Here is a 23,750-nt window from a genome sequence, read left to right on the forward strand (position 1 = left end):
ATATATATATATATATATATATATATATATATATATGTATATATATATATATTATTATATTATATTATATATAATATATTATATATATTATTTTATATATATATATATTTATTATTATATATTATATATATCATACAAAGCTCCAACAGTCAGGAAAATCGAACCCGGGACCCTTGTGCAAGAGGCGGGAATGCTAACCGTTAGGCTATGGGCTGGCTAATAGGAAATACCTATTCGAATACTATGTACTCGAATACCCTTCGTCTCACGTTGGTGAGCAACGGGGTCTACACCGGTCATTTCCCAACAGGCGCACATAGCCAGCAGATAGCATTTTACCGAGCCTTACTGTACAACGCGGAGGTATATGAATACGAACATAGTGCATAGAAACGTGCACCTTCATAGAACATACAAACCTCCAACATCCAGGATCGAACCCGGAACCACTGTACAAGAGGCGGGAATGCTAACCGATTGGCTATAGGCCTGGCTAATAGGAAATAACTATTTGAATACTATGTACTCGAATACCCTTCGTCTCACATTGGTGAGCAACGGGGTCTGCACCGGTCATTTCCCAACAGGGGCACATAGCCTGTATTCGAGTACATAGTATTCGAATAGTTATTTCCTATTAGCCAGACCCATAGCCTAGCGATTACATTCCCGCCTCTTGCACAGGGGTCCTGGGTTCGATCCTGGCTGTTGGAGGTTTGTATGTTCTCTGAAGATGCGCGTTTCTATGTTTGTATATATATATGTATATATATATATATATATATATATATATATATATATATATATATATATATATATATATATATATATATATATATATATATTGAAGCTTATTGATACAGTGGTTAAATTGATGAGAACTGCTATTGACGTTTGTGTAAATAAATTATACATTTCCTTTTTCCATAGCCAGAGGTTGAACCATTATGTGACATTCATTTTTTCATTCATTTCAAGCTAAAAGTTTCAGTTTTCTAAATTGTTTCTTACATTTTTCATATGTATATATATGTATGTGTGTGTGTGTGTATATGTGCGTATGTATGTGTATGTGTGTGTATGTGTATATGTATATATATATATATGTATATTATCCCTGGGGATAGGGGTGAAAGAATACTTCCCACGTATTCCTCGCGTGTCGTAGAAAGCGACTAGAGGGGACGGGAGCGGGGGGCCAGAAATCCTCCCCTCCTTGTATTAACTTTCTAAAATGGGAAACAGAAGAAGGAGTCACGCGGGGAGTGCTCATCCTCCTCGAAGGCTCAGAGTGGGGTGCCTAAATGTGTGTGGATGTAACCAAGATGTGAAAAAAGGAGAGATAGGTAGTATGTTTGAGGAAAGGAACCTGGATGTTTTGGCTCTGAGTGAAACGAAGCTCAAGGGTAAAGGGGAAGAGTGGTTTGGGAATGTCTGGGGAGTAAAGTCAGGGGTTAGTGAGAGGACAAGAGCAAGGGAAGGAGTAGCAATACTCCTGAAACAGGAGTTGTGGGAGTATGTGATAGAATGTAAGAAAGTAAATTCTCGATTAATATGGGTAAAACTGAAAGTTGATGGAGAGAGGTGGGTGATTATTGGTGCATATGCACCTGGGCATGAGAAGAAAGATCATGAGAGGCAAGTGTTTTGGGAGCAGCTGAATGAGTGTGTTAGTGGTTTTGATGCACGAGACCGGGTTATAGTGATGGGTGATTTGAATGCAAAGGTGAGTAATGTGGCAGTTGAGGGAATAATTGGTATACATGGGGTGTTCAGTGTTGTAAATGGAAATGGTGAAGAGCTTGTAGATTTATGTGCTGAAAAAGGACTGATGATTGGGAATACCTGGTTTAAAAAGCGAGATATACATAAGTATACTTATGTAAGTAGGAGAGATGGCCAGAGAGCGTTATTGGATTACGTGTTAATTGACAGGCGTGCGAAAGAGAGACTTTTGGATGTTAATGTGCTGAGAGGTGCAACTGGAGGGATGTCTGATCATTATCTTGTGGAGGCTAAGGTGAAGATTTGTATGGGTTTTCAGAAAAGAAGAGTGAATGTTGGGGTGAAGAGGGTGGTGAGAGTAAGTGAGCTTGGGAAGGAGACCTGTGTGAGGAAGTACCAGGAGAGACTGAGTACAGAATGGAAAAAGGTGAGAACAATGGAAGTAAGGGGAGTGGGGGAGGAATGGGATGTATTTAGGGAATCAGTGATGGATTGCGCAAAAGATGCTTGTGGCATGAGAAGAGTGGGAGGTGGGTTGATTAGAAAGGGTAGTGAGTGGTGGGATGAAGAAGTAAGAGTATTAGTGAAAGAGAAGAGAGAGGCATTTGGACGATTTTTGCAGGGAAAAAATGCAATTGAGTGGGAGATGTATAAAAGAAAGAGACAGGAGGTCAAGAGAAAGGTGCAAGAGGTGAAAAAAAGGGCAAATGAGAGTTGGGGTGAGAGAGTATCATTAAATTTTAGGGAGAATAAAAAGATGTTCTGGAAGGAGGTAAATAAAGTGCGTAAGACAAGGGAGCAAATGGGAACTTCAGTGAAGGGCGCAAATGGGGAGGTGATAACAAGTAGTGGTGATGTGAGAAGGAGATGGAGTGAGTATTTTGAAGGTTTGTTGAATGTGTTTGATGATAGAGTGGCAGATATAGGGTGTTTTGGTCGAGGTGGTGTGCAAAGTGAGAGGGTTAGGGAAAATGATTTGGTAAACAGAGAAGAGGTAGTGAAAGCTTTGCGGAAGATGAAAGCCGGCAAGGCAGCAGGTTTGGATGGTATTGCAGTGGAATTTATTAAAAAAGGGGGTGACTGTATTGTTGACTGGTTGGTAAGGTTATTTAATGTATGTATGACTCATGGTGAGGTGCCTGAGGATTGGCGGAATGCGTGCATAGTGCCATTGTACAAAGGCAAAGGGGATAAGAGTGAGTGCTCAAATTACAGAGGTATAAGTTTGTTGAGTATTCCTGGTAAATTATATGGGAGGGTATTGATTGAGAGGGTGAAGGCATGTACAGAGCATCAGATTGGGGAAGAGCAGTGTGGTTTCAGAAGTGGTAGAGGATGTGTGGATCAGGTGTTTGCTTTGAAGAATGTATGTGAGAAATACTTAGAAAAGCAAATGGATTTGTATGTAGCATTTATGGATCTGGAGAAGGCATATGATAGAGTTGATAGAGATGCTCTGTGGAAGGTATTAAGAATATATGGTGTGGGAGGAAAGTTGTTAGAAGCAGTGAAAAGTTTTTATCGAGGATGTAAGGCATGTGTACGTGTAGGAAGAGAGGAAAGTGATTGGTTCTCAGTGAATGTAGGTTTGCGGCAGGGGTGTGTGATGTCTCCATGGTTGTTTAATTTGTTTATGGATGGGGTTGTTAGGGAGGTAAATGCAAGAGTTTTGGAAAGAGGGGCAAGTATGAAGTCTGTTGGGGATGAGAGAGCTTGGGAAGTGAGTCAGTTGTTGTTCGCTGATGATACAGCGCTGGTGGCTGATTCATGTGAGAAACTGCAGAAGCTGGTGACTGAGTTTGGTAAAGTGTGTGGAAGAAGAAAGTTAAGAGTAAATGTGAATAAGAGCAAGGTTATTAGGTACAGTAGGGTTGAGGGTCAAGTCAATTGGGAGGTGAGTTTGAATGGAGAAAAACTGGAGGAAGTGAAGTGTTTTAGATATCTGGGAGTGGATCTGGCAGCGGATGGAACCATGGAAGCGGAAGTGGATCATAGGGTGGGGGAGGGGGCGAAAATTCTGGGGGCCTTGAAGAATGTGTGGAAGTCGAGAACATTATCTCGGAAAGCAAAAATGGGTATGTTTGAAGGAATAGTGGTTCCAACAATGTTGTATGGTTGCGAGGCGTGGGCTATGGATAGAGTTGTGCGCAGGAGGATGGAGGTGCTGGAAATGAGATGTTTGAGGACAATGTGTGGTGTGAGGTGGTTTGATCGAGTGAGTAACGTAAGGGTAAGAGAGATGTGTGGAAATAAAAAGAGTGTGGTTGAGAGAGCCGAAGAGGGTGTTTTGAAGTGGTTTGGGCACATGGAGAGAATGAGCGAGGAAAGATTGACCAAGAGGATATATGTGTCGGAGGTGGAGGGAACGAGGAGAAGAGGGAGACCAAATTGGAGGTGGAAAGATGGAGTGAAAAAGATTTTGTGTGATCGGGGCCTGAACATGCAGGAGGGTGAAAGGAGGGCAAGGAATAGAGTGAATTGGAGCGATGTGGTATACCGGGGTTGACGTGCTGTCAGTGGATTGAATCAAGGCATGTGAAGCGTCTGGGGTAAACCATGGAAAGCTATGTAGGTATGTATATTTGCGTGTGTGGACGTATGTATATACATGTGTATGGGGGGGGGTTGGGCCATTTCTTTCGTCTGTTTCCTTGCGCTACCTCGCAAATGCGGTAGACAGCGACAAAGTATAATAAAAATATAAATAAATATATATATATATATATGTGTGTGTGTGTGTATGTATGTCTTTTTCCTTCTGTTTCCTGGCCCTACATCACTAATGCAGGTATGAAAGAAAGAAAAAAGATATATTGTTACGGAACACGTATGCTTGTGCTCACATGTTCGCGTATATAACGTGTGTGTGTCCATATGGTATTGATATTTCTTATCAGGACGAGGATTAAGGCCTCCCTCTGAGACGTCCTCCGAGCGTCAGTTCACACCAAGCATTAGGCGTAATACTTTAATTTTAATTTTATTTTGAAACCAGATGGTCATTTGTCCTTGAGCACCCCGACCCTTCTCCGAGGAGGGGGGGGGGAGTAAGTTGTCATCAGCTGCGGAATATTTCGCCACCGTACTGGACATGTCGCTGCAGGCTTACCAGAGGGAGGGTGATCTACGCAGTTTGTGTAACTGTTCCTCCAACCAATCAGAATGTAACTGAAGCTCATAGCCAATCAAAATGTAAGGTTGTATAGCTAGCAGGGAACGCTTATATACCCATGACACCCGCTGAGTCTCGCTCTTTCTAGCCCAGCGAGGTAAGTGGTCCACCCCTGCTGTAAGTCCTGCTGTGTTGTAAGCCTGTAAGCCCTGCTGTGCTAAAGCCCATTACCCAAGTGTTGTGCTGTAAGCCCGTTATAATTATCAGTGTAATGTTATCGAAGAACTGCCATAGAGGAAAGAGAACTCCTGGCTTGAAATCTTATCTGGAATGTTAAGTCATGTACAAATGTTATCTTATGTTCAATGTTAACTCTAATGTTCAGTGTTAACGTAATGTTTCATGCTTGATTTATGTGCCTATCTTTGTACACTTGAATTCTTTCATTATAAGTAGATTTAGTGTACTGCTGGTCTTTAATTCAATCCCATAACTTTATTATTGTGTTATCCTGAGTTGTGCAACTTGACAAATCTATAACGTCCTTGCAAGACAAGGAATAGTAGTATTTGTAACGTATGTTACTGGCGACCTTGCCTGAATAAGTATTGAATTCGTAACAATATATTAAAGCTGGTGTTACTGTACACTTTCTGCTCGAGGTTATACCATTCGTGAAAAGTCTCTTTTGATGAGGCTGTATCATTGGGAAAACTGTGTTGCCAAAAAACTTCCCAGACCAAAGGATTCTACATTTCCCTACTACTGGAAGTAGCGCAGTGTTGAACTACATGAGCCTTTAGGAAAATTTTGGTTAATGCCAGGACCCTCGTAGAAGTTGTTTGTGGGTAATTATATGTACACTGAAGTTTATAAGTAACTGTTTCTTGAAATATAGGTGGCTTTGTTCGCTCCATCAAACAAAGAAAATACAGAGGATACACATCAAAGCTTCATACAGTTTTTGCATATTATTTCTTCCATATAGCAATAGATGTATATCATTGTAACACAAAAGTTTCAGGTTGTAGATAAGATTGGCACAGCACGATTGTCACAATTGTACAGATAAGTTTCTTTAGGAAATTAGACCTTTTACCAATGTATTGTTATGTTACATAAAGATATTTCATTTTATACGGTGACAAATTATTCTCAAGCAACTGACTGTAGAATGTAGTTTATTACTTTGTATTTGACATTCATACCTACATCTTAATGAAAGATAAGGTAATCTAGCTACTACTGCCATGTCCATTTTTATCTTTAATACAAACTGATTGCCCTGATTTTCAAGTTTGTCTTGTGGTAATTGTTAATTAGAACTTACCTAGTTATTTACAGAAAGATTATTTTCATGTTATAGAATTACTTGAGGAAGCATGAGAATCTTGCCACACCTCTCACTATATTCCAAACTGCTTTCCCTTAATACTGTGAACTTACTTCCTATGCAGAGCTAGTTTGATGCCATCAGTTATTGTCGGGACGAGATCCATCATTTGACCCAGTTTTTGGAAAACTGGGGAGTTCGACGACAGGAAGAACCTGCGGAACTCATCCCCGTGTGGCGGCATCGTCACTCTGTGAAATTTGTGACTATTTCTTTTATGTACAATTTTTGCAGGTATCATCACCTTCTTTATATCTGTGTTTTAGACACTAAAATAACATGAATTAGCTGATTACTGACCTGTCGACGTAACTGACCAGCTGTTCCAAGGTCTCTGGGCGGGGTGGATACTTAGGGAGAGTGAGGGCGGCGGTGAGGTTGCCGCGGTAGATAGTGCCAATGATGAATGCAAAAATTAGCCACCCTGCCAGCAGAACACGGCCTGAGTTGCTGCGAGGAAGTCGCTTAGACAGATTCTCCTCCATCAGGATCCCCAAAGTCTCTAATACTGCTTGGCTCACCTCTAGCTTTTTGTCACTCATTAAGGCGCGACTTACCTGCACCGCAAACAGGTGAGAGGAAAAAACTATATTGAAGGCATGTGGAAACGATCAACAGTAAGCCGATACCTTGACTTTGGCTTCCGTCCTTAAATTCAATCAATTTATACTTAAAAAATCTTCTTTACAACTAGAAATCCTATATCAGTTGCTCAAAATGCAATGCACAGAATTTCCTTTTCATCTGCAAATAATTGATGCACTGAGGAAGCTTTCTGATTGTTGTCCCATATCACAATATTGAGAATGACTTTATTTTTTGATGAACTGACAACGAGAGCACAGTCGAAAAATGTAGTGAGATCTGATAGCATCACAAAATATACTGTTGAAGATGTACATGTATGTACCATGATGAAGCTGGCGGACATGACCACAAACGCCACCAGAGTGGCCACCCACACCTCACCAGATAGAGGGTAGTAAAGATTCTGCCACTGTGGCTTGAGTCCAGGCTTAGTTAGGCTAAAGGAGAGGGCGGCATACTCGTATTCAAAAGAGAAGTCATATCTGGCGGCACGTTGTGGAAGCATCATGTGAAACACCGGAGAGATGAAGGATAACCTTTCTTCCACGCGCAACGCCACCTGTGAACAACAGTGAAGGAAGTATTCGTAGGCACATTGTGATCATTATGATAATGATATTACAGGTGGGTCGTCATAAAATCAGCAGCAAGTTGAATCCATGTGGCAAAATGATACCACAGTCAGACGACCTCGTCAAGACCCCACTAACATGTTGGCCATCACCGTGCACCCCAGTACAGATTTCGATGTTATGATTGACATAACGTTCTTAGGCTAGAGATCAACAATTCTTTAATATATGAGGGTCGTAAAGTAAAGGTGAATCATGCTGCACAGCTGCAGCATGATATGACACTGTATAACTGGTGATTTACAAACATTAACTCCATACTCTCACTGATATGCTCTGATCCCCTAACAGCTAACAGTTTTCCCATACTCTCAGTAAGATGCAGTGTAGCAATTGGTATGTTACTAGATTGCTGCTAATCGTACCATGAACCCATGAATATTATAATCATTATTCTAAAAAGATTGAGGATATAATCACTGCCTAACGTTATGATGCCAATAATTTAACATTTTACTCACTTCATCCCAGCTGTTGGTGGGAATGTTGTAAGTGGTGAAGTTCAGAGTATTGGCAATGGCCCTAAGCATAAGGTAGTCTGTACCGGTGAGCCGCTCTACGATACTTCCATTAGGAGCCTCTTCTTTAATTTGGATCCAGTATGGTGCGAAAGGCAGGGCGGTGATGTTGACCGTGGCTCCATGGAAGCTGGGAGGAGATAGGGTTTACATGAGAAAGACATGCAACAGTAGGCATGATTGGCCCGCGATTGGATTGTCTGGTAAAAAAAAAAAAAGATTTACTTACAGGAAATGTAACTCCGCTTACCAGTTTTCCGAGCTATCACCGACTCCCTGATGCTGCACAATAGCTTTCTAGTGTCCCCGTTACCGCAGTCGTTTATACAGTTTATTTATGGCGTTTTTCTCAGAGTATACCTGAATTTTAAGATATTTGTCTAAAAGACTTTTGAAGGTATATATAATCTTAGCATTCACTGCGTCTGACGGTAAATCATTCCAGTGCTCAACACACCTATGGGAAAAGAAGCTTTTTCCCACGTCTGTACTACATCTTTTAGCTGTGAGTTTTATTCCATTTGTCCTGGTAACTGAAGGTTTTCAAGGGAGAAGAGATCCAATCGTTTTAGCCTCTCTTCGTGTGCCAGATTTGTCTCCCGTCTTTGTACTTGCTATAATTTTTCCTCGTTTTTCATATTCGGGAACCAAAACTGGACTGCATATTCAAGGTGTAGTTTTACTGGAGAATCATGAAATTGTTTCTGGTGTCTTGTAATCTATGTTCTTGACTATAAAACCTAACATTTGTTGCCTTTTTGCTTGCTGCTTGACACTGTTCAGTGTTCTTCAGATTGTTGCTGATGACAACCCCAAGGTTCTTTTCTTCATTTAGTTTAGTTAGAGAGTTTCCGAATAGTTTGAAGTCGTAACGTATATTCATGTCTCCAAACTGCATAACTTTGCACCACATTAAAATTCATTTGCCATCTGTCTGACAACTCTGCTTGTAAGTTAAGATTTCTTGAATAATTTCTCAGTCCCACCCGTTTCAGGCTCTATCTCCTAGTTTAGTATCGTCAGAAAATTTGGAGATCTTAGATATGCGACCGAGTTCTAGGTCATTGATTTATATCATGAAAAGAATTGAGCCTAGGATCTACTCCTGTGGCACAACACTCGTTACATTCAGCCAATCTGAGGTTTCACCGTTTAATACTACACACTGCTTTCTTCCGGTAAGCTAGTCTCTGATCCATGTACAGAGTTCTTCACCGATTCCGTGTGCTTTAAGTTTATGTAAAAGTCTCTTGTGAGGTACTTTATCAAAAGCCTTTTGGAAATCTAAATGTGCTACATCAGACGGTACTTTTTCGTCCCAATCATGACAAATAAAATTTTGATTCCAGTATTGACACTGTCTCGCGGCTGCACCATCAGATAATACTAGAATCGTTTATGATAACTGCATAAAGAAAAAATTAATTATTGTTTGATTAGATCTCTCCATCAACTTTCAGTTTTACCCATATTAATCGAGAATTTACTTTCTTACACTCTATCACATACTCCCACAACTCCTGTTTCAGGAGTATTGCTACTCCTTCCCTTGCTCTTGTCCTCTCACTAACCCCTGACTTTACTCCCCAGACATTCCCAAACCACTCTTCCCCTTTGCCCTTGAGCTTCGTTTCACTCAGAGCCAAAACATCCAGGTTCCTTTCCTCAAACATACTACCTATCTCTCCTTTTTTCACATCTTGGTTACATCCACACACATTTAGGCACCCCACTCTGAGCCTTCGAGGAGGATGAGCACTCCCCGCGTGACTCCTTCTTCTGTTTCCCATTTTAGAAAGTTAATACAAGGAGGGGAGGATTTCTGGCCCCCCGCTCCCGTCCCCTCTAGTCGCTTTCTACGACACGCGAGGAATACGTGGGAAGTATTCTTTCACCCCTATCCCCAGGGATAATATACATATATATATACATATACACATACACACACATACACATACATACGCACATATACACACACACACATACATATATATACATATGAGAAATGTAAGAAACAATTTAGAAAACTGAAACTTCTAGCTTGAAATGAATGAAAAAAATGAATGTCACATAATGGTTCAACCTCTGGCTATGGAAAAAAGGAAATGTATAATTTATTTACACAAACGTATAGTAATAAATCAATGGGTGATTAATGGTGCATATGCACCCGGGCATGAGAAGAAAGATCAAGAGAGGCAAGTGTTTTGGGAGCAGCTGAATGAGTGTGTTAGTGGTTTTGATGCACGAGACCGGGTCATAGTGAAGGGTGATTTGAATGCAAAGGTGAGTAATGTGGCAGTTGAGGGAATAATTGGTATACATGGGGTGTTCAGTGTTGTAAATGGAAATGGTGAAGAGCTTGTAGATTTATGTGCTGAAAAAGGACTGATGATTGGGAATACCTGGTTTAAAAAGCGATATATACATAAGTATACTTATGTAAGTAGGAGAGATGGCCAGAGAGCGTTATTGGATTACGTGTTAATTGACAGGCGTGCGAAAGAGAGACTTTTGGATGTTAATGTGCTGAGAGGTGCAACTGGAGGGATGTCTGATCATTATCTTGTGGAGGCTAAGGTGAAGATTTGTATGGGTTTTCAGAAAAGAAGAGTGAATGTTGGGGTGAAGAGGGTGGTGAGAGTAAGTGAGCTTGAGAAGGAGACCTGTGTGAGGAAGTACCAGGAGAGACTGAGTACAGAATGGAAAAAGGTGAGAACAATGGAAGTAAGGGGAGTGGGGGAGGAATGGGATGTATTTAGGGAATCAGTGATGGATTGCGCAAAAGATGCTTGTGGCATGAGAAGAGTGGGAGATGGGTTGATTAGAAAGGGTAGTGAGTGGTGGGATGAAGAAGTAAGAGTATTAGTGAAAGAGAAGAGAGAGGCATTTGGACGATTTTTGCAGGGAAAAAATGCAATTGAGTGGGAGATGTATAAAAGAAAGAGACAGGAGGTCAAGAGAAAGGTGCAAGAGGTGAAAAAAAGGGCAAATGAGAGTTGGGGTGAGAGAGTATCATTAAATTTTAGGGAGAATAAAAAGATGTTCTGGAAGGAGGTAAATAAAGTGCGTAAGACAAGGGAGCAAATGGGAACTTCGGTGAAGGGCGCAAGTGGGGAGGTGATAACAAGTAGTGGTGATGTGAGAAGGAGATGGAGTGAGTATTTTGAAGGTTTGTTGAATGTGTTTGATGATAGAGTGGCAGATATAGGGTGTTTTGGTCGAGGTGGTGTGCAAAGTGAGAGGGTTAGGGAAAATGATTTGGTAAACAGAGAAGAGGTAGTGAAAGCTTTGCGCAAGATGAAAGCCGGCAAGGCAGCAGGTTTGGATGGTATTGCAGTGGAATTTATTAAAAAAGGGGGTGACTGTATTGTTGACTGGTTGGTAAGGTTATTTAATGTATGTATGACTCATGGTGAGGTGCCTGAGGATTGGCGGAATGCGTGCATAGTGCCATTGTACAAAGGCAAAGGGGATAAGAGTGAGTGCTCAAATTACAGAGGTATAAGTTTGTTGAGTGTTCCTGGTAAATTATATGGGGGGGTATTGATTGAGAGGGTGAAGGCATGTACAGAGCATCAGATTGGGGAAGAGCAGTATGGTTTCAGAAGTGGTAGAGGATGTGTGGATCAGGTGTTTGCTTTGAAGAATGTATGTGAGAAATACTTAGAAAAGCAAATGGATTTGTATGTAGCATTTATGGATCTGGAGAAGGCATATGATAGAGTTGACAGAGATGCTCTGTGGAAGGTATTAAGAATATATGGTGTGGGAGGAAAGATGTTAGAAGCAGTGAAAAGTTTTTATCGAGGATGTAAGGCATGTGTACGTGTAGGAAGAGAGGAAAGTGATTGGTTCTCAGTGAATGTAGGTTTGCGGCAGGGGTGTGTGATGTCTCCATGGTTGTTTAATTTGTTTCATGGATGGGGTTGTTAGGGAGGTAAATGCAAGAGTTTTGGAAAGAGGGGCAAGTATGAAGTCTGTTGGGGATGAGAGAGCTTGGGAAGTGAGTCAGTTGTTGTTCGCTGATGATACAGCGCTGGTGGCTGATTCATGTGAGAAACTGCAGAAGCTGGTGACTGAGTTTGGAAAAGTGTGTGGAAGAAGAAAGTTAAGAGTAAATGTGAATAAGAGCAAGGTTATTAGGTACAGTAGGGTTGAGGGTCAAGTCAATTGGGAGGTGAGTTTGAATGGAGAAAAACTGGAGGAAGTGAAGTGTTTTAGATATCTGGGAGTGGATCTGGCAGCGGATGGAACCATGGAAGCGGAAGTGGATCATAGGGTGGGGGAGGGGGCGAAAATCCTGGGGGCCTTGAAGAATGTGTGGAAGTCGAGAACATTATCTCGGAAAGCAAAAATGGGTATGTTTGAAAGAATAGTGGTTCCAACAATGTTGTATGGTTGCGAGGCGTGGGCTATGGATAGAGCTGTGCGCAGGAGGATGGATGTGCTGGAAATGAGATGTTTGAGGACAATGTGTGGTGTGAGGTGGTTTGATCGTGTGAGTAACGTAAGGGTAAGAGAGATGTGTGGAAATAAAAAGAGCGTGGTTGAGAGAGCAGAAGAGGGTGTTTTGAAGTGGATTGGGCACATGGAGAGGATGAGTGAGGAAAGATTGACCAAGAGGATATATGTGTCGGAGGTGGAGGGAACAAGGAGAAGAGGGAGACCAAATTGGAGGTGGAAAGATGGAGTGAAAAAGATTTTGTGTGATCGGGGCCTGAGCATGCATGAGGGTGAAAGGAGGGCAAGGAATAGAGTGAATTGGAGCGATGTGGTATACCGGGGTTGACGTGCTGTCAGTGGATTGAAGCAGGGCATGTGAAGCGTCTGGGGTAAACCATGGAAAGCTGTGTAGGTATGTATATTTGCGTGTGTGGACGTATGTATATACATGTGTATGGGGGGGGGTTGGGCCATTTCTTTCGTCTGTTTCCTTGCGCTACCTCGCAAACGCGGGAGACAGCGACAAAGTATAATATAATATAATATATTGATTAGATCTCAATTCAATGTTCCTAATAAGAACGATACAATTAAGTGCAAGCATTGTACCACAACATAAAATTTGATTATCATAAGACTTCGTTCTATCATTTTTTAGTTATATTCTGAGCAGAACAAATCCTCTGATAAAATCATTTCCTTAGTCTGGATCTTCCCATGTCCCGCAATCATTCAAAAATTTTACTGCACAGGTGAGCGCAATTTTCCAGTATAAAGGTCCATGGGTTTTCCTTATCGTTGGTACAATAGTCTTGCTAACTAAAACATACTTTTGCACAACTCAACGTAACGTTTGCCAAGTAACTGAACACATCAAAAATAATCGCAGAAGCTGTAAAAATATGTAGTATGACTGGCTGAGCAAGCGAAAAATATCTCATTTCGTAATGAAAAAATTAAGTGATATCAGATTATTCATTTACGTAGAAAGCATCATATGCTAAATTCCTTTTCTGCATTTACTTGATTGCCGTTTCCCGCGTCAGCGAGGTAGCGCCGGGAAACAGACGAAGAGTGACCTATCCACTCATATACACACATCTATATACATAACGCTCATACACTCACATAAACATACATATACAGATCAACATATACACATATACATACACACACAGCCATGTGCGTATATACACATGTACATATACTCGCTTGTCTTCATCCATTCCCAGCACTACACTGCCCCACAGGAAATAGCATCCCTACCCCCTGCTTCAGCGAGGTAGCGCCAGGAAAACAGACAAAAAAAGGCCGCATTTGTTCATAGTCTTTTGCTGTCATGTCTAATGCACCGAAACCACAGCTCCCTATCTACATCCAGGCCTCATAGATCCTCTCATGGTTTACCCAAGACGTTTCACATGCCCTAGTTTAGTCCATTGACAGCACGACGATCCCGGTACCACATAGTTCCGATTCGCTCTATTTCTTGCACGCCACTCACTCAACTGCACTCTAGATGTGAAAAAATATTTTTGAATTATCTATTTCTTAAACAGACGCGAAAAGTAAACACATATTCTTTGTTACCCTTCATGTGCCGAGGTGATAGTTTCTTTAATGCACAAAGATCGATCGTCAAAGTGATCAGTCACAAATGATGATCCATGCCTCCTCTATCGTCTGCACCAGTGTTACGTGCCTTCTTTATCTTTGATATGCATCAGTATCACTTGCTCAATAGTTAACACATCACTTACTTGGCGAATTTCTCCGGGAAGAGGGAAGCTTGGCCGATGACTCGTAGGCCGAGGTTTGGGGTCCAGGAGGCAACTCGCAGCAGCTGGGCCCCGCGCGGGCTGTACGGTAGATAGACGTACACACTTCTGTCAAATAACATATCAATCTCGTCTGAAATATATTGTATTGAGTATTGCTCTCACATCTACAGTGGTTCTAGTTCTCTATCCTTACTTGACAGAGTTGAGTTGAGACCAGTCTGACTTATACATTCTCAAGGATAATTTTCAAACTTGACCTTTTGCTCTACGCCGCAATGTATGTTCACTTGCCATCTTCGATAGGTATTACTTTGGTTTTTCCTCCCGGGAGCTGGCTAGTTGTCTGTCCTCACCACTGGCTAGACCACGTAATACTCGCCAAGCTACTGTATCATATGATTACTGTGTGCCCGCTGGAAACTTACGGGTGGGCAGTTTTGAAAACTTTCTTTCCCTACACCTCGAAGCTTTGGAACTCTACCTTCTCATGCCTTTCCCAATAACTATGACCTTTACATTTTAAAAGATACAAATATATATATATATATATATATATATATATATATATATATATATATATATTTTTTTTTTTTTTTTTTTTATACTTTGTCGCTGTCTCCCGCGTTTGCGAGGTAGCGCAAGGAAACAGACGAAAGAAATGGCCCAACCCCCCCCCCCCATACACATGCACATACACACGTCCACACACGCAAATATACATACCTACACAGCTTTCCATGGTTTACCCCAGACGCTTCACATGCCTTGATTCACTCCACTGACAGCACGTCAACCCCTGTATACCACATCGCTCCAATTCACTCTATTCCTTGCCCTCCTTTCACCCTCCTGCATGTTCAGGCCCCGATCACACAAAATCTTTTTCACTCCATCTTTCCACCTCCAATTTGGTCTCCCTCTTCTCCTCGTTCCCTCCACCTCCGACACATATATCCTCTTGGTCAATCTTTCCTCACTCATTCTCTCCATGTGCCCAAACCATTTCAAAACACCCTCTTCTGCTCTCTCAACCACGCTCTTTTTATTTCCACACATCTCTCTTACCCTTACGTTACTTACTCGATCAAACCACCTCACACCACACATTGTCCTCAAACATCTCATTTCCAGCACATCCATCCTCCTGCGCACAACTCTATCCATAGCCCACGCCTCGCAACCATACAACATTGTTGGAACCACTAATCCTTCAAACATACCCATTTTTGCTTTCCGAGATAATGTTCTCGACTTCCACACATTTTTCAAGGCTCCCAGAATTTTCGCCCCCTCCCCCACCCTATGATCCACTTCCGCTTCCATGGTTCCATCCGCTGCCAGATCCACTCCCAGATATCTAAAACACTTCACTTCCTCCAGTTTTTCTCCATTCAAACTCACCTCCAATTGACTTGACCCTCAACCCTACTGTACCTAATAACCTTGCTCTTATTCACATTTACTCTTAACTTTCTTCTTCCACACACTTTACCAAACTCAGTCACCAGCTTCTGCAGTTTCTCACATGAATCAGTCACCAGCGCTGTATCATCAGCGAACAACAACTGACTCACTTCCCAAGCTCTCTCATCCCCAACAGACTTCATACTTGCCCCTCTTTCCAAAACTCTTGCATTCACCTTCCTAACAACCCCGTCCATAAACAAATTAAACAACTATGGAGACATCACACACCCCTGCCGAAAACCTACATTCACTGAGAACCAATCACTTTCCTGTCTTACTACACGTACACATGCCTTACATCCTCGATAAAAACTTTTCACTGCTTCTAACAACTTGCCTCCCACACCATATATTCTTAAAACCTTCCACAGAGCATCTCTATCAACTCTATCATATGCCTTCTCCAGATCCATAAATCCTACATACAAATCCAAATGTGTGTATATATATATGTATATATATATATATATATATATATATATATATATATATATATATATATATATATATATATATATATATATATATATATATATATATATATATATATATATATATATATATATATATATATATATATATATATATATGTAGGGGCCAGGTGAGGATATTCCCCCAAAGGCCCAGTCCTCATCCTCTGTTCTTAACGCTACCTCGCTAGTGCGGGAAATGGCGATTAGTATAAAGAAATATATATTTATATATATATATACAAATATATATATATATATACATTATATATATATATATATATATATATATATATATATGTATATATATATATATATATATATATATATATATATATATATATATATATATATATATATATATATATATATATATATATATATATATATATATATATATATATATATATATATACATATATGTATATTATCCATGGGGATAAGGGAGAAAGAATACTTCTCACGTATTCCCTGCATGGCGTAGAAGGCGATTAAAAGGAAAGGGAGCGGGGGGCTGGAAATCCGTTTCTCTCGTTTTTAATTTTCCAAAAGAAGGAACAGAGAAGGGGGCCAAGTGGGGATATTCCCTCGGGGGCTCAGTCCTCTGTTCTCGACGCTGCCTCGCTGGCGCAGGAGGTGGCGAATAGTGTGAATATATATATAGATATATATATATATATATATATATATATATATATATATATATATATATATATATATATATATATATATATATTTATATTTATCTATCTTGCTTTGTCGCTGTCTCCCGCGTTTGCGAGGTATCGCAAGGAAACAGACGAAAGAAATGGCCCAACCCACCCCCATACACATGTATATGCATACACGTCCACACACGCAAATATACATACCTATACATCTCAATGTATACATCTCAATACCTCGCTACCTCGCAAACGCGGGAGACAGCGGCAAAAAAAAAAAAAAAAAAAAAAAAAAAAAAACATCTCAATGTACACATATATATACACACACAGACACATATATATATATACCCATGCACACAATTCACACTGTCTGCCTTTATTCATTCCCATCGCCATCTCGCCACATATGGAATACCATCCCCCTCCCCCCTCATGTGTGCGAGGTAGCGCTAGGAAAAGACAACAAAGGCCCAATTCGTTCACACTCAGTCTCTAGCTGTCATGCAATAATGCCCGAAACCACAGCTCCCTTTCCACATCCAGGCCCCACAAAACTTTCTATAGTTTACCCCAGACGCTTCAATGCCCTGGTTTAATCCATTGACAGCACGTCGACCCCGGAATACCACATAGTTCCAATTCACTCTATTTCTTGCACGCCTTTCGCTCTCCTGCATGTTCAGGCCCCAATCATTCAGAATCTTTTTCACTCCATCTTTCCACCTCCAATTTGGTCTCCCACTTCTCCTCGTTCCCTCCACCTCCGACACATTTATCCTCTATGTCAATCTTTCCTCACTCATTCTCTCCATGTGACCAAACCATTTCAAAACTCCCTCCTCTGCTCTCTCTTTTTATTACTACACATCTCTCTTACCCTTTCATTACTTACTCGATCAAACCACCTCACACCACATATTGTCCTCAAACATCTCATTTCCAGCACATCCACCCTCCTCCGCACAACTCTATCTATAGCCCACGACTCGCAACCATATAACATTGTTGGAACCACTATTCCTTCAGACATACCCAATTTTGCTTTCCAAGATAACATTCTCGACTTATACCCCTCCCCCACCCTATGATTCACTTCCGCTTCCATGGTTTCATCCGCTGCCAAATCCACTCCCAGATATCTAAACCACTTACTTCCTCCAGTTTTTCTCCATTCAAACTTACTTCCCAGCTGACTTCTCAGTCAGCCCTACTGTACCTAATAAAATTACTCTTATTCACATTTACTCATAACTTTCTTCTTTCACACACTTTACTAAACTCAGTCACCAACTTCTGCACTTTCTCACCCGAATCACCCACCAGCGCTGTATCATCAGCGAACATCAACGGACTCACTTCCCAAGCTCTCTCATACACAACAGACTGCATGCTTGCCCCTCTTTCCAAAACTCTTCCATTCACGTCCCTAACATCCCCATCCATAAAGAAATTAAACAACCATGTAGACATCATGCACGCCTGCTGTAAACCAACATTCACTGAAAACCAATCACTTTCCTCTCTTCCTACACCTACACATGAATTACATCCTCGATAAAAACTTTTCACTGCTTCTAACAACTTACCTCCCACACCATATATTCTTAGTACCTTCCACAGAGCATCTCTACCAACTCTATCATATGCCTTCTCTAGATCCATAAATGCTACATACAAATCCATTTGCTTTTCTAAGTATTTCTCACATATATTTTTCAAACCAAACACCTGGACCACACATCCTCTACCACTTCTGAAACCACACTGCTGTCCCTCAATCTGATGCTCTGTACATGCATTCACCCTCTCAATCAATACCCTCCCATATAATTTCCCAGGAATACTCAACAAACGTATACCTCTGTAATTTGAGCACTCACTCTTATCCCCTTTGCCTTTGTACAATGGCACTATGCAAGCATTCCGCCAGTCATCATGCACCTCACAATGAGTCATACATACATTAAATAACCTTACCAACCTGTCAACAATACAGTCACCCCCTCTTTGAATAAATTCCACTGCAATACCATCCAAACCCGCTGCCTTGCCGGCTTTCATCTTCCACAAAGCTTTTACTACCTCTTCTCTGTTTACCAAATCATTCTCCCTAACCCTCTTACTTTGCACACCACCTCGATCAAAACAACCTATGTCTGCCACTCTATCATCAAGCACAATCAACAAACATTCAAAATACTCACTCCATATCCTTCTCACATCACCACTACTTGTTATCACCTCCTCATTAGCCCCCTTCATTGATGTTCCCATTTGTTCCATTGTCTTACGCACTTTATTTACCTCCTTCCAAAACATCTTTTTATCCTCCCTAAAATTTAATAATACTTTCTCACCCCAACTCTCATTTGCCCTCTTTTTCGCCTCTTTCACCTTTCTCTTGACCTCCTGCTTCTTTCTTTCATACATTTCCCAGTCATTTGCATTATTTCCCTGCAAATATCGTCCAAATGTCTCTCTTCTCTTTCACTAATCTTCTTACTTCTTCATCCCACCACTCACTATCCTTTCTAAACTGCCCACCAAACACGCTTCTCATGCCAAAAGCATCTTTTGCACAAGCCATCACTGCTTTCCAAAATACATTCCAATCCTCTCCCACTCCCCTTACATCCTTTGTTCTCACCTTTTTCCATTCTGTACTCAGTCTCTCCTGGTACTTCCTCACACAAATCTCCTTCCCCAGCTCACTTACTCTCACCACTCTCTTCACCCTAACTTTCTCTCTTCTTTTCTGAAAACCGCTACAAATCAGTCTCTAGCTGTCATGTATAATGCACCGAAACCACATCTCCCTTTCAGCATCCAAGCCCCACAAAACTTTCCATGGCTTACCCCAGACGTTTTACATGCTCTGGTTCAATCCATATATATATATATATATATATATATATATATATATATATATATATATATATATATATATATATATATATATATATATATATATATATATATATATATATATATATATATATATATATATATATATATATATATATATATATAATCCCCTATCCCTGGGGATAGGGGATTAAGAATACTTCCCACGTATTCCCTGCGTGTCGTAGAAGGCGACTAAAAGGGGAGGGAGCGGGGGGCTGGAAACCCTCCCCTCTCGATTAATTTTTTTTAATTTTCCAAAAGAAGGAACAGAGGGGGCCAGGTGAGGATATTCCAAAAAAGGCCCAGTCCTCTGTTCTTAACGCTACCTCGCTAACATGCGGGAAATGGCGAATAGTTAAAAAAAAAAAAAAAAAGAAATATATATATATATATATATATATATATGTTAGGGAGGTAAATGCAAGAGTTTTGGAAAGAGGGGCAAGTATGAAGTCTTTTGGGGATGAGAGAGCTTGGGAAGTGAGTCAGTTGTTGTTCGCTGATGATACAGCGCTGGTGGCTGATTCATGTGAGAAACTGCAGAAGCTGGTGACTGAGTTTGGTAAAGTGTGTGAAAGAAGAAAGTTAAGAGTAAATGTGAATAAGAGCAAGGTTATTAGGTACAGTAGGGTTGAGGGTCAAGTCAATTGGGAGGTGAGTTTGAATGGAGAAAAACTGGAGGAAGTGAAGTGTTTTAGATATCTGGGAGTGGATGAGGCAGCGGATGGAACCATGGAAGCGGAAGTGGATCATAGGGTGGGGGAGGGGGCGAAAATTCTGGGGGCCTTGAAGAATGTGTGGAAGTCGAGAACATTATCTCGGAAAGCGGAAATGGGTATGTTTGAAGGAATAGTGGTTCCAACAATGTTGTATGGTTGCGAGGCGTGGGCTATGGATAGAGTTGTGCGCAGGAGGATGGATGCGCTGGAAATGAGATGTTTGAGGACAATGTGTGGTGTGAGGTGGTTTGATCGAGTGAGTAACGTAAGGGTAAGAGAGATGTGTGGAACTAAAAAGAGCGTGGTTGAGAGAGCAGAAGAGGGTGTTTTGAAGTGGTTTGGGCACATGGAGAGAATGAGTGAGGAAAGATTGACCAAGAGGATATATGTGTCGGAGGTGGAGGGAACGAGGAGAAGAGGGAGACCAAATTGGAGGTGGAAAGATGGAGTGAAAAAGATTTTGTGTGATCGGGGCCTGAATATGCAGGAGGGTGAAAGGAGGGCAAGGAATAGAGTGAATTGGAGTGATGTGGTATACCGGGGTTGACGTGCTGTCAGTGGATTGAATCAAGGCATGTGAAGCGTCTGGGGTAAACCATGGAAAGCTGTGTAGGTATGTATATTTGCGTGTGTGGACGTATGTATATACATGTGTATGGGGGGGGGGGTTGGGCCATTTCTTTCGTCTGTTTCCTTGCGCTACCTCGCAAACGCGGGAGACAGCGACAAAGTATAAAAAAAAAAAAAAATATATATATATATATATATATATATATATATATATATATATATATATTTATATATATATATATTTCTTTCTTTCTTTCACACTATTCGCCATTTCCCGCATTAGCAAGGCAACGTTAAGAACAGAGGACTGGGCCTCTGAGGGAATATCCTCACCTGGCCCCCTTCTCTGTCCCTTCTCTTGGAAAGTTAAAAAAAAAAAAAAAAAAAGGCGACTAGAGGGAACGGGAGCGAAGGGCCAGAAATCCTCCCCTCTTTGTATTTTAACTTTCTAAAATGGGAAACAGAAGAAGGAGTCACGCGGGGAGTGCTCATCCTCCTCGAAGGCTCAGATTGGGGTGTCTAAATGTGTGTGGATGTAACCAAGATGTGAAAAAAGGAGAGATAGGTAGTATGTTTGAGGAAAGGAACCTGGATGTTTTGGCTCTGAGTGAAACGAAGCTCAATGGTAAAGGGGAAGTGGTTTGGGAATGTCTTGGGAGTAAAGTCAGGGGATAGTGAGAGGACAATAGCAAGGGAAGGAGTAGCACTACTCCTGAAACAGGAGTTGTGGAAGTATGTGATAGAATGTAAGAAAATTAATTCTAGATTAATATGGGTAAAACTGGAAGTTGATGGAGAGAGATGGGTGATTATTGGTGCTTATGCACCTGGGCATGAGAAGAAAGATCAAGAGAGGCAAGTGTTTTTGGAGCAGCTGAATCAGTGTGTTAGTGGTTTTGATGCACAAGACCGGGTTATAGTGATGGGTGATTTGAATGCAAAGGTAAGTAATGTGGCAGTTGAGGGAATAATTAGTATACATGGGGTGTTCAGTGTTGTAAATGGAAATGGTGAAGAGCTTGTAGATTTATGTGCTGAAAAAGGACAGGTGGTTGGGAATACCTGGTTTAAAAAGCGAGATATACATAAGTATACGTATGTAAGTAGGAGAGATGGCCAGAGAGCGTTATTGGATTACGTGTTAATTGACAGGCGCGCGAAAGAGAGACTTTTGGATGTTAATGTGCAGAGAGGTGCAAATGGAGGGATGTCTGATCATTATCTTTTGGAGGCGAAGAAGAAGATTTGTATGGGTTTTTAGAAAAGAAGAGAGAATGTTGGGGTGAAGAGGTTGGTGAAGTAAGTGAGCTTGGGAAGGACACTTGTGTGAGGAAGTACCAGGAGAGACTGAGTACATAATGGAAAAAGGTGAGAACAAAGGAGGTAAGGGGAGTGTTGGAGGAATGGGATGTAGTTAGGGGAGCAGTGATGGCTTGCGCAAAAGATACCTGTGGCATGAGAAGTGTGGGAGGTGGGTTGATTAGAAAGGGTAGTGAGTGGTGGGATGAAGAAGTAAGATTATTAGTGAAAGAAAAGAGAGGCATTTGAACGATTTTTTGCAGGAAAAAATGCAAATGAGTGGGAGATAAATAAAAGAAAGAGGCAGGAGGTCAAGAGAAAGGTGCAAGAGGTGAAAAAGAGGGCAAATGAGAGTTGGGGTGAGAGAGTATCATTAAATTTTAGGGAAATAAAAAGATGTTCTGGAAGAAGGTAAATAAAGTGCGTAAGACAAGGGAGCAAATGGGAACTTCAGTGAAGGGGGCTAATGGGGAGGTGATAACAAGTAGTGGTGATGTGAGAAGGAGATGGAGTGAGTATTTTGAAGGTTTGTTGAATGTGTTTGATGATAGAGTGGCAGATATAGGGTGTTTTGGTCGAGGTGGTGTGCAAAGTGAGAGGGTTAGGGAAAATGATTTGATAGACAGGGAAGAGGTAGCAAAAGCTTTCCGGAAGATGAAAGCCGGCAAGGCAGCGGGTTTGGATGGTATTGCAGTGGAATTTATTAGAAAAGGGGGTAACTGTATTGTTGACTGGTTGGTAAGGTTATTTAATGTATGTATGATTCATGGTGAGGTGCCCGAGGATTGGCGGAATGCTTGCATAGTGCCATTGTACAAAGGCAAAGGGGATAAGAGTGAGTGCTCAAATTACAGAGGTATACGTTTCTTGAGTATTCCTGGTAAATTATATGGGAGGGTTTTGATTGAGAGGGTGAAAGCATGTATAGAGCATCAGATTGGGGAAGAGCAGTGTGGTTTCAGAAGCGTTAGAGGATGTGTGGATCAGGTGTTTGCTTTGAAGAATGTATGTGAGAAATACTTAGAAAAGCAAATGGATTTGTATATAGCATTTTTGGATCTGGAGAAGGTATATGATAGAGTTGATAGAGATGCTCTGTGGAAGGTACTAAGAATATATGGTGTGGGAGGCAAGTTGTTAGAAGCAGTGAAAAGTTTTTATCGAGGATGTAAGGCATGTGTACGTGTAGAAAGAGAGGAAAGTGATTGGTTCTCAGTGAATGTAGGTTTGCGGCAGGGGTGTGTGATGTCTCCATGGTTGTTTAATTTGTTTATGGATGGGGTTGTTAGGGAGGTGAATGCAAGAGTTTTGGAAAAAGGGGAAGTATGAAGTCTGTTGTGTATGAGAGAGCTTGGGAAGTGAGTCAGTTGTTGTTCGCTGATGATACAGCACTGGTGGCTGATTCATGGGAGAAACTGCAGAAGCTGGTGACTGAGTTTGGTAAAGTGTGTGAAA

General features: G+C 41.1%; 2 protein-coding genes across 2 annotated transcripts in view; both read right to left on the minus strand.

Moving 5' to 3' along the window:
- SLO2 (slowpoke 2) overlaps window positions 1-23,750 on the minus strand; it is a 1,142,188-nt gene that overhangs the window by 130,418 nt on the left and 988,020 nt on the right.
- Window positions 5,949-14,489, minus strand: LOC139764710 (ionotropic receptor 93a-like). The gene is made up of 6 exons (XM_071691597.1): window positions 14,483-14,489; window positions 14,175-14,325; window positions 7,912-8,098; window positions 7,141-7,377; window positions 6,531-6,787; window positions 5,949-6,421 (listed from the first exon to the last, which is right to left on the minus strand). The coding sequence occupies exons 1-6, from the start codon at window positions 14,487-14,489 to the stop codon at window positions 6,280-6,282; spliced, it is 981 nt and encodes a 326-aa protein (XP_071547698.1). The 3' UTR covers window positions 5,949-6,279.

Source organism: Panulirus ornatus, chromosome 50 (assembly GCF_036320965.1).
Source record: "Panulirus ornatus isolate Po-2019 chromosome 50, ASM3632096v1, whole genome shotgun sequence".
In the NCBI taxonomy this organism is placed as follows: domain Eukaryota; kingdom Metazoa; phylum Arthropoda; class Malacostraca; order Decapoda; family Palinuridae; genus Panulirus; species Panulirus ornatus.